The sequence below is a fragment of the Rousettus aegyptiacus genome, unplaced genomic scaffold (genome assembly GCF_014176215.1).
Source record: "Rousettus aegyptiacus isolate mRouAeg1 unplaced genomic scaffold, mRouAeg1.p scaffold_m13_p_14, whole genome shotgun sequence".
Classification (NCBI taxonomy): domain Eukaryota; kingdom Metazoa; phylum Chordata; class Mammalia; order Chiroptera; family Pteropodidae; genus Rousettus; species Rousettus aegyptiacus.
In genome coordinates, this window is record NW_023416289.1 from 46,275,621 (window position 1) to 46,287,731 (window position 12,111).

At 55.4% G+C, this 12,111-nt stretch overlaps 1 protein-coding gene across 6 annotated transcripts in view; it reads left to right on the plus strand.

Annotated features, from left to right (window-relative positions):
* MYH14 (myosin heavy chain 14) overlaps positions 1 to 12,111 on the plus strand; it is a 68,722-nt gene that overhangs the window by 13,007 nt on the left and 43,604 nt on the right. For all 6 annotated transcript variants that reach the window (XM_036232541.1, XM_036232542.1, XM_036232540.1 and 3 more), the window contains 4 exons: positions 122 to 214; positions 497 to 560; positions 2,911 to 3,009; positions 3,911 to 4,051. In XM_036232541.1, coding sequence (XP_036088434.1) covers positions 122 to 214; positions 497 to 560; positions 2,911 to 3,009; positions 3,911 to 4,051 — 397 coding nt within the window. The remainder of the gene's footprint in view (positions 1 to 121; positions 215 to 496; positions 561 to 2,910; positions 3,010 to 3,910; positions 4,052 to 12,111) is intronic.

Here is a 12,111-nt window from a genome sequence, read left to right on the forward strand (position 1 = left end):
ATGGGTGCACACAAAGGCCACACATGCACACACACACACACATACACACACACACACACTCAGCCAGCTATAATGCAGGTCCCTGCTCTCAGTGAGATGCTGTCTTTTCCCCCAACCCTAGGGCGAGCTGGAGCGGCAGCTCCTTCAGGCCAACCCCATCCTGGAGGCCTTCGGCAATGCTAAGACTGTGAAGAATGACAACTCCTCCCGATTTGTGAGTGCCGGCTCAGGGCAGTGCCTGGCTGCCTGTCAGCCCCCCAGCAGCTGGGAGGGGGGAGTGAGCTGTGTGTGTCTGAGGAATAAGCCGAGGCTCGGACTCCTGGATCTGAGGGAGGAGAGGCTGGTGGCCCGGGTCCTGTGGGCCTAGATCTTGGATTCCCCACTGGGACCCCATGATCGAGGTGGGGTTCAGGTGGAGGGAGAGAGGACATTGCGGACAGCCCTGGCTCTGGGAGGGGGGAGCTGAATAAGCACCCCCCTCATCTTCCCCTGCCAGGGCAAGTTCATACGCATCAATTTCGACGTCGCTGGGTACATCGTGGGGGCCAACATCGAGACCTGTATCCTTCGCAGCCCTGAGAAGCCCCGGAGGGATGAGGGGTGGTGGCCGAGGGAAGGGTTCTTGAAATCTTGCTCTGTACAGGAAGTAGGCATTCACGTGCCTGGGGAAGCCTGGGTCCCTGCTGCTCAGAAGCTGTGCCTCAGTTTCCCTCTCTGTAGAAGGACCACAGAAGCTTGGGGAGGGACAGACGCAGCACCTCCATATGGGGGTGAGTGGGGGGGGGGCTTCCGCTGCTTTTTGAGAAGGCCAGCACAGCCTCGTTGTGGGGTAGTGGGCCAGCAGTTCCTAGGGCCACCCACGGGTGTGGCGACTCTCAGGGCTCGGCATAGGATCGTGGGCGCAGCTTCCAGGGTCCTCCCCCCCGGAGTCCCGTGGGACCCGCTAATCCCCCCACACTGAGTTGTGCTGCATGTCATCTCGTCTGGTGTGATGGGGAGCTTCTCCCCCAGCCTGAGTTTCCCGACACCGGCTGAGGGCCGCCTGGCAGGAGGAGGCCCAGGCCTGCCGTGTCTGCATAGGCCTTGTGCAAGCCGTGTGGGAGGTGACAAGCTGGAACATGGGGCAGGGGGGTGGGCAGTGCGCTCCCACGGAACTAAGCATGGCGGGGAAGTCACGCTGACCCGGGCCCCAATCCAGCTCTGCCTCTTGGAGGCTGCGGGACCTTGGGCACATGATGGGATCGCTCTGTGCCTCAGTTTCCCCTTTGTAGAGGGGGAAGGATCCTAGAACGTACCCTTGAAGGGTCTGGGGGGACAGGATAAGTCACATGCTAAGCATGGTGCCTGCCACATGGTAGGTGCCGGGGAATGAGCTCTGGTTATTAGAAATTAATGACTGGAGCAGATGCTGCTGTCCTTGTCCATGTCAATGTCCTCATCCATGTTAACATCCTTGTCAATGTCAGTGTTATCGATTAATAATTATTCACCATAATGTTAACGATGTTAACGATAACCCATATCCTCAGTCCCAGGGGTGTCTGATAAGCTCACTGTCTTCTGCAATCAGGGGATGGTTGACAGGCCTCACGTCCCCTGCAGCCACCAGGTCCCGCTTCCCACAGTCCCCGAGGCCCACTGCTTCTTGGCATCGTGTCTCCTGCCTACACGGGTTCTTAGCGCTCACGGCCCTTCCCATCACGCTCGTCCTGCCCGGCCCTCCTTCCCCGAGCCCGTGGTTCCTGCTGCCTGCTTTACCCTCACACTGGTCCTCTGGACCTGCTTCCAAATGCTCACTCTTTCCCACCACACCCCTGTGCAGCTGTGACCGCCCCTGATGGGCAAGCCGTCAGCTGGGCCATCTCTGCCTCAGGGTCGGCGGCCAGTCTGTGGATCGATGCTCGTGGGCAGGTGCCACCCCCAGGCCAGTCATATGGGTGTTGGGCTCAGCCTGGCTCCTGGGCACCAGTATTGGCTTGATCGACACGTCATCCTGAGAACTGTCCATCTCTAACCCCAGTGAGCAGGTGCTATCATCCCATTTAACAGAGGAGGAACCCGAGACTCAGGGCTATCAGCACCCAGCGTTGTACAGGTTGTATGGGACCCCCTCCCCCACTCCTCCCCATCTCCCTGGCACGTTGGTGACCCCAGGGCTTTGAGTCGATGGACCTCGGTCTGCAGATGGTCTTGGGCAAGACTCTGTGTCACCATTGTGCAGACGAGTGCGATGGCCCAGTAGTGTGGGCCACGGAGGGGTAAAGTAGTCATTAGGTGTTTTATTTACTCTAAGGCAGCGGTCCCCAACCTTTTTGGCACCAGGGACCGGTGCTCCTATGAGAATCTAATACCTGATGATCTGAGGCAGAGCTGAGGCGGTGATGCTGGCGCTGGGGAGCGGCTGCAGACACAGATGAAGTTTCACTTGTCCACCCACCATTCACCTTCTGCTGCGTGGCCTGGTTCCTAACAGGCCATGGACCAGCACTGGTCCGCTGTCTGTGGGGTTGGGGACCCCTGCTCTAAGGCATCTTACCAATTTTTAGTGTGTGAATGAGCCATGTGACTTTCCTGGAAGGGGAGGAGCCGACAGCCCTAATGTCCCTACCAGGAATCCAAGGCAGGAGGGTGCAGACGGCGGGAGGTAGTCTGACTGCCTCTCACTCGCCCTCATACCACGCACCGCTGGGTGTTCTCTTCAGGTTCCTTGCACAGATGAGGAAACTGAGGCACAAAGGCTGAAGTGACATGCTCAAGGCCACTCGTCCAACTAGTGGCAAAGTCACCGGCCTGGGCTGTGAGGGACTCCACCTCCTAATGGGACAGCAGGGGGGCGGAAACAGTGCGGTAGGGGGGGCCGGGCGGGGTCCCCTCCCGTTGCCTGTGGCCCCTTGACTCGCCTGCACCCAGACCTGCTGGAGAAGTCGCGGGCCATCCGCCAGGCCAAGGACGAGTGCAGCTTCCACATCTTCTACCAGCTGCTGGGTGGCGCGGGCGAGCAGCTCAGGGGTCAGTGTGGCTGCCGGCAGGGTGGAGGGGGTGGGGCAGGCACGCGGGGCTCTGGTTCCTCCGGGTCCCCAGGGATGAGCAAATGGGAGACATGCGCGTTGGCTGAGCGGCTGCTCTATGTTGGGCTCCTGGCGCGTAGTGGGTGCTGTCTTGTCCTGGGTCCCACTGACCTGATTTTCACCAGCAGAGAGCTGTACCTACTTCATGCTGCCCCCGCAGACTCGGTGGCCCTCCGGCCCTGCTGTCGCCTGCGTCTCGATCACACCTGGCCTGTGTGGCTCCTGTTCACACTCGCTTCTCTTCTGCTCACTCCAGTGGGTGTGACTCCAGCTTTGCCGCTGCCTCGTGGGTCCCCGCGGTCCTGGTCTGTGTGGCTTCGTGGCGCCTGCTGCCTCCTCACGCTCCCCTTACTCTGGTTCCTGCTCCGCGCTCCTCCCGCCCACGGCTGTGGACGGCGGCCCCCCCTCCTTCTGGCTCCTCTCCCCCTGTAGCTTGGGCCGCCTTCTGGCCCTTTGTTACCCAGGCTCCCGCTCAGGGTGGTTTCCGAACCCACGTGTCCTCTGCCACCGGGCCCCCGCTGTCCCATGGCTTCTGCTAACTCGGGCACCCAGGCCCAGCGCTTCTGCCGACCTGCGGCTCCTGCCCGCTCCAGGCAGTGCCGGGACTCGAGAACCCGCACGGAGGGAGAGAAGAGGAAAGTGACACGCCGAGCGCCCGCCCCACGCCCGGTCCTCCCGCCGGGCCCCTGAGGAAAGGCTGGCTCCTCACTCACCTAATGCTAGAGGAGGCCAAGGTCCCCAGCGGGGAAGTGACACGCCTGGGGTGGCCACCACGGAGGCTGGGACGTGAGTCCGGCTCTACAGCGCACCCTTGACCTTGGCCTCCGTCGTTGCCCCCGCAGCTGACCTCCTGCTGGAGCCGAGTTCCCACTACCGCTTCCTGACCAATGGCCCAGCGTCCTCCCCCGGCCAGGAGCGCGAGCTCTTCCAGGAGACACTGGAGTCCCTGCGGGTCCTGGGCTTCACACACGAGGAGATCACCTGTGAGTCCGCCCCGCCCCCCGCCCTAGTGGTAGGGTGGGCACTGTGTGGGCGGGTGGGGGGCTGGGCTCCTCTACGCCTCAGTTTATTGGCTCAAGCCAATACTATTGTGTGTGGGCATGGCCTCGGGAAGCCCGAGTCAGCGAGAACCACCGTCCAGATACATAAAGAATTCTGCGGTCTATGAGAGCCGGGTAGAGAAATAAAACAAGGAATGGAGGAGGGGGGAGGGGACAGCTCTCGGCAGGGATGCAGGAAGGACCCACCGCAGTGGCGAGGTGACTATGCCCTAGCGAAGGCCTGGAGGAGGTCAGGGAGTGAACACTGGTGCCATGGAGATGGGGAAGAGCATTCAGGAGTGGGGGCACAGCCCATGCAAAGGCCCTGAGGCAGGAAGGGCATGGCACATTATGGGATTGAAACTTCAGTTTAGCCTATGACACAGTCAGGTGTAAGGGACTGAGCTACAGAGGCAGGCGGGGCCTCCAACTCCAGCCTCAGGGGCTGGGACTTTGTCCTGGGCATGCTGGAGAGCCAGGGAGAGCCAGGGAGAGCCAAGAGCAGGCGGGGGGCAGGCGGACTGGATGTTGGGAGGAGGCAGCAGCCAGGGTGTAGGGGAGAAGGTGTGAAGTACTCAGGTCACCACCCTGTGTGATGCTAGTTTGCCCCTGACCTTTTCACCCAATGGTCCATTTCAACAGGCCAGTATTCATTCGCGAGGGCCCTGTGGCCAAGTGCCTCGAAGGAGCCCCTCAAGCGGCAGGAAGTGACCGTCTCCCAGCTTTGGTGGCCGGGAGTCCGAGATCGAGGTGTCAGCAGGGTTGGCGGGTCGTGGGGGAACCTGCTCCTTGTCTGGCCCCTAGCTTCTCGTGGTTTCCTGTCAGTCTTCCACCTTCCTGGGCTTCTGGAAGCATCGCCCGGTCTCTGCCTTCATGTTTACGTGGCGTTCTCCCTTTATGTGCCATTTCCACCCATCATAAGCACACCCGTCATCCTGGATTAGGGGCGACCCTACCCATCCGACCTCGTCCTAAGTAATGACAGCTGCCGTGACTCGGCACCCCCATAAGGCCACATTCTGAGAGGTCTTGGGGGTTAGGGCTTCAACACACGTTTTCTGGGGAAAGGTCACGATTCAACCCGTAACAAGCACTTAGAGGCAGGGAGACCTCGGGCTTTTCTGCAGAAACCTGAAGTTTTGTTGTTTGGGTGGGTGAACTGTGATTTTTCCCACCTGCCCCCTAGGGAAAGACCCTGGTTTCTGTCGCTGAGTGGACCGGGCTGGACTCATTCCCCTCTGGTCCCGGGCACCACGGGAGGACCCAAGAGCCATTGTTGGTGGCTCCAGGGCCCAGGTGGGAGGGCTGCAAACCGGGTGCCAGCAGCCTCCTTGGGTGTGTTGACACAGGGTCATGGGGCCCCTGCTGGATTGCCTAATCGCGCTTGCGTAACCCCGCCCCCCCCCCTCCCCGCCTGCCTCCCCTCTCCTCCCTGGACAGCTGGCAAACAAATTCAGGTGGTGGCTACGGTGGAGCTTGGGCCTCCTGGCCTGGCCTCCTGACCCATGTCACCGCAAGTAACTCTCCCGGGCAACGTATGGCATGTAGTGACATAAGGTGAATGCGGGCAAAGGTCATACTGGGAAAACCAAGTCTTCGCTTGAAATCTTTTAGACAAGTAAGAAAAGACACATGTTCTTTTCTATAAAGGAAGGCACTCTCCGGCCCCTGGTATAGTTCGGCTGTGTTGGTGATTAAAATATTATCATATTTCTCCACTGATTTAAAATTCCTGTGGGCGGTTGTGCTTGGTGGGTCCCGGCTCCTGCCCTTCCTCCTGGGCCTATCTGAGACATGCCAGCCAGCAGGGAAGCACACCTGGCACATCGGACCCCCACCCTGGGTCCCAGGAAGCGCCGGGTTAGGCAGCTTGTCACCCCGTGTCCGGGGGCTTTGTCCCCCCACTTTTCCAAACAGTATATTTTGAGAATCATTCTATTTCAGTCTGTGCAGGTAAACATCCGTCTCTTTTGTGGCTGTGTAAGGTTTGTTGTTTAGATGAACTATATGAGTCTTGGACCACACCATTCGCTCCCCTGAAGGGCACAGGTCAGTGGCTTTTAGGGCGGGCCCAGAGCTGTACGTCGTCCCTCACACCGGTGGTCCTGGGTCGTTTTCGGTGGCCAGAGTAGGTAACTTGCATCCCTGTGCCATCGCCCAGGCAAACAAGGCTTTCTTATAGATGGACTCGTTGGACACGAGGTCCTTCGTGGCTGGCTTCCTTCGCGGAGCATGATGGTTTAAAGGCTTATCCGCATAGTAGCAGAGATCGGGGCTGCTTCCCTTTCCTTGCTGAACCGTTTTGATTCTTATCTTTTTATTACTGGAAATTGCAAACACGTATGCAAGTGGAGAGCCGAGGGGGATGACCCCCTGGGCACTTGGCACCAGATCTAACAATTTACTCGCTCGCGGCTTTGGGGGTTTCACCTCCCACCCCCAACTCTCCTTCGCTCAGCCCCTAACCTTAGAGTATTCTAACGGTAGAGAGTCAACCCCGTCTCCGTCCAGAAGGTGGCGCCAGTGTCCCGCTCCCCCGGCCGCGTCCCGCCGCCCGTTTCCCCACCTGCAGGCCGGCGACCACCCCGCGAGCTTTTTTGCTATTGCTGGTGTGGCGAGTGGATGGGGTCTCACGATACTTTGATTTTGCGCTTTGCTTACAAGGAGTGGTGACCTTTCCGTGGACGCTGCCTTTAACCAAAGAGGAGACAGAGGCCCAGGGAGGTGGGGCATCTGTCCCAAGTCTCCCCCGGACTGACGAGGAGGTGGTGGAAGCCGGCGTGACTCCACGGCCAGCCGCCCCCCCCCCCCCCGCCCATCCTTCCCAGGGAAATTGGTGGCGCCTCTGGGAGGTCGCCCTCGGCAAGCCCGGGGCAGCAAGGTGGGCAGCGTTGGGGGCCGGTCCTGGCAGGACCTCCGTCCTCCGCCCTCCATCTGATCCGCCCGCACGGCGCCCTAAATGCCACCCTAAGAGGTCGAGCCGGGGGCCGGGCCGCCGGGGAGGCGGGTGCCTGCTCACGTCAGACAGGATCAGCGTTGCCAGCCGCCGCCTCCGCAGGCCGCGACTTGCTTGGGATGGGTCTGTCTTAAGTCAGCCGTGAGAGCTAACTGCCAACTCCTCAGGCGTCACATTGATCTGGATACTTGGCACCAACACAGGTGCCTAAGCCGACTGTGGAAGGCCATGGTGATGGTCACGGGGCGGGGGGGGGGGGGCGGGGGGGCGGGGACTCGGTCAGGGCTGGTCTGCGCTGACTTTAAGGAGTGAGTGTCGTTGGGTCTGCTTGGGTGTTGGTGTCATTGTGCATCTGTAGAAGGTGTTCTTATTTAGCTCTCAAGGCAGGGGGTAGTGGGGCGCCCTGCGGGAAACTCCCAGCGATTCCAGGGTTCTCCACTGTCCCTGACCAGCCAGGCCCCCTGACCCCAGACAGGCAGAGCCAGAGAGCACCTGGCACAGCCTTTCCCACTGTGCAGCTGGGGAACCAAGGTTTGGAAGGCCATGTGGATGCCCATGTCATAGCGGACCCCTGCCATTCCACAATCCATCTCCCATTCACTAACTCTTTGCCATTTATTCACCAATATATCAATTTACTCTGTACATGATGCAGCCTGTGTGTCTGGGCCAAACTAACAGTGATAGGGACTGAATGAGCCGGTGACCCATGGAGCGCTCAGACCCAGGGAGCCTCAAAGCACACAAGTTGATTGGAGTTGAGCCTGTGGGAGGGGGACAGACAGACAGTGCAGGGAGTGGTGACCACATCACAGGGTTTTGACGTGGGTCAAGAAGGAGGCGGGGCTTAGCCAAGCGCTGTGGGTCAAGCAGGAATTACCCAGGTGTAGAGGGAACCCGCAGGAAAGAGCTGGAAGGAGGCTTGTGTGGCTGCGTGGAGGACCCTGAGTTGGAGGGAGTAGGAGGCTTGGGGACAGGGTACTGAAGCCCCTGAAAAAGGGTCAGATTGAATCTCAGAAGTAGTGGGGATCGTGGCGGAAAGTAGTGGGGTTTCTGGAAACTGGCGAGCTCCTGTTCATTCATGCAGACATGTATAGAGAGCACTTACTGAATGTGGAGTATGCAGTTAAGAGATGAGTAAGGAACACGTTCCACAGGGAGTTTTGGTCTCAGTGGAGACAGAGAGGAAGATTTAATACTTGCCAGTGACACACCTTCCTGTATTCAGGTTTTTTTTGTTAAACCTTTTTATTTTGAATAATTTTGGATTTACAGAAACGTTGCAAAAAGAATACAGAAAATTGTTAAATGCTGTTCTCCCAGATCCCCCGACCGTCACATTTGTTTTATTCTCTTTTATCTTTGTAATGACTCATGCCGAGCTGTCTGAGAATAAGGATGAAAGCAAAGTGTCCCTTCTCCCTTTTGAATGAGTTTGCTGTGGCCGTGGTCACCAATGAGCACACGTGCAGTGGCTCAAAACAACACACATCTATTTTCCTGCAGTTCTGGAGTCAGCAACCCAAAGTCAGTCCCATTGCACCAAAATCAGGGTGTCGGCAGAGCTGGCTCTAGGGAGTCTGTCACTGGCCGCCTACAGTGCTGGGCTCAGGGCCCCTTCTCTCCATCTTCAAAGAGCACGTGACTGTGACCTCTGCTCGCATAGCTTCTCCCTTTGCCCCCCTCTTTGAAGACTCTTATGGTTACATTCAGAGCCCACCCAGACAATCTAGGATTAATCTCCCACCTCTTACAATTTTAATCTGATCACATCTGTAAGGCCCGTTTTACTCTGCGAGGTAACTTTTATAGATTCCAGGAATTTGGATGTGGACATCCTCGGGGGCTATTATTCAGCTGCCGCTCCCTGAACCTGCTAGTGTATATTTCCTAAAAAATCCTCTGACACAGCCACAGCACAGTATCCTCAACAGGAAATTCACATTGCCACCCTCAGTTCTAGTTTTAATTCACAGACCATGTCATCTCAATAATGTCCTTTAAAACAACAACAACAAAAAATGTTTACACACCTCCTGCTAATTTCCCCAATAATGTCCTTTAGGGCAAAAAAATAAATAAAAATTAAGTTACACACACACACACACACACACACACACACACACACTTCCCCAGCCTGAGGTCACATGTTGCATTTGGTCATCGCGTTTTACTCTTTCTGGAATCATACCTGGCTTTCTTCATCGTTGGTGACCTTGTCGCTTTTGAAGATTACAGACCAGTTGTTTTGTCTCCGACTTGGGTGTGTTTCCTCACGATCGGATTCAGGTTACACATTTTTGGCAGGAATATCGCAGGAGGCTACTCCCCACTCCAGCCTCCGCCACCCTCCTTTTCTGAGTAAACTGCAGAGAAGCGTAGCATAGACACGGAAAAGCGCGCACGGGCCGTCAGCATCCCATCGGGGACTTCCGCAGGTGAATGCCCGCGTAACCAGCCTCTGAAGCCCCCTCCTTCCTCCTTCCTGAATGTAACCACTTTCTGCAGCAGCTAAGAGCGAGGAGTGGCTTCCCCTGTTCTTGAATTTGGTACCAGCGTCTGGCTTCTTGCCCTGAATCCCATGATCGTTCATTTTCAGTGAGTGGCCAGGAGGGGGCGTGCGAGGCACTGCTCCCCGCGTGAAGTCAGTCACTTGAGATGGTCGAATAAGATTTGTGTATTTTTGCTATATGTACGTATTTACATTCAAATTTTACACTAAAAGAAAAGGGAAGAGAAGGGAAGCACAGCCGTTAAGAATACAGACCCCGGAGTTAGGCCGTCGGGTTTGAACCTCCGGTCTGCGCTTACGAGCTCGATTTTAGGCAAGTTGATTACCTGGATGTGCCTTGGTTTCCCTATCTGTTAAATGGGGAGTTTACTCCATTTCCCATCTGTGCAAATGCTACCGCAGGACTTGCCTCGTTGAGTTGTTACAAAGGTTAATCAAGTTCTTTCGCAAGTGGTAGGAACGGAAAGGGGCCCCGAGAAAGTGAAAATAAACGTGTCCATTTCAGTCCGTAAATCATGAACTGTTCCAGAACAAGCAGTCGATGAGGTGGCAGGGTCCTTGCCCAGTCCGCAGTGTCACCAGGAACCCAGCCCGATGTGGGTGTGTATGCGGTTGACTCTGAAAAGCTAACCAAAACTTGATAAAATTCTGAACCGACGGCAGTGGCTCCCCCTTCCACGCCTCAGGAAAATTCACTGTGTGTTAAAAACAAACACAAAAACACTTTCATGTTTATATGTAAAACGGTTGAGATTAGTCTCAAATCATGACAAACCGTTATTTTACAGATACGAATGTCCCATAGGACGTTTAGAAGTCACATGGGATGGGGGAAATTCTTTGTGGTACAGAAAGGCGTCTGCTTCCGGTCCCCACCTGCCCACTCCCTGCGACACCCAGAAACACACCACACATTGCCCCAGCGGCCCCCATCATTAGGCCAACCAAACCCTGTAAGTTCCTGAGACGGGCTCTAGGGGGCAGCATTGCCCACTTACATCGCGTCTTCCAGCTCTGCACAAACAAGCGAATGCACATGCTGATAAAGCCTATTGAAAATGTCCTGAGTTGAAAATGCACTTAATACACTTCACGTACCAAATATCACAGAGTAGCCCAGCCGACCTTAAACATGCTCAGAACACTGACCATAGCCTACAGTTGGGCAAAGTTATCTGACACAAAACCTATTTTGTGATAAACTGTTGAATATCTCATGTAATTTACGTAATTATGGCTTGCTGCCTTTACGCTGGGCAATTATCCCGAATTTCATCTCAAGAGTAACTGCCTTCCCTTTCATCTCACCAAAAGCAGGAGACACAGATGGGTGTTTGTAGACACCCTGGGATGAGAAAAAAAAGACGGCATCCAAAAAACGCTGGCAACACAGCACACTGTGGGGTGTCAGCTGTTTACCCGCGTGATTGCGTGGTCGACTGAGAGCTGCGGTCACGGCCGCTGCTCAGCATCACGATCGCACTGCATATCGCTAGCTGAGGAAATTATCAAAATCCAAAATTCAATGTATGGTTTCTACTGAACGCAGATCGCTTTTGTGCCGTTGCAAAGTTGGAAAACTCACGATTGAAACCACTGTGAGATGGGACTATCTGTACCGTACATCCTCATTCGGCGTTTCTGCGTTTGTGAATTCCGCTATGCACGGCATTTACCCGTAACCCCAAAACCAACGCTCCTGGCACTTGCGCAGTCATTGTCTCGTGTCAGTCACGAAGGGGTCCAGTGCCACTGGGTCCAACAAGGTGACACTCCGCCTTTGTGCTTTAGCTCACACTGTAAACCAGTGTCCTTTTTGCAGTCTACTGAGTGCCAAGTGTTTTTGCGTTTTGTGTGTTTTTTGTTTTGGTTTTGGTTTGTTTTTTGTTTTTTGTAATTCTGCTGCCTAAATTGCCTCCCAAGATGGTGCTTAATGTTGGGATGTGGGTCGTGCAGAAAACGTGTGTCGGACGAGCTTCCTTCGGGCATGAGGCAGTGATGTTGGCCGTGAGTTCACTGTGAACCGAGCAACGATATATATATTAATAAGGTGTCTTTAAACAGAAACACACCTAAAACAAGGCCATGTGTTGATCAGTTGATGGAAATGTGACCGGAGGCTTGCAGGAACCACAGGAGCGTTAGTTAGCAGGCACTAACCCCACATACACAGCAACTCTATGGAACGCTACCATAAATAAGGAGAACTTTATTTTTTTGTGCCTTTTCTTACATACAGAGCTGTATGCCAGATACATCATCCTGCGCTTCACAGTTTTCACTCGATATTTTAGAAATCTTTTCATATCTCTAAAAACCTTCCTCATTCATTTCCCTAAGACCTTATAAATCTTCTCCACATCGCTTCTGAAGATGCGATGAGCATCTTCATAAGATGAGCAGACATCAAACAGTGACAAAGTGAACTTCGAATGCAAAATGCTGAGTTCATTTATCCATTCATATGTTCTAAGGCCGGCCTGGGGTCACGGTGGGTTTTACGCTGAGGATGGGGGCGTAAGCTGGCATGGGGCT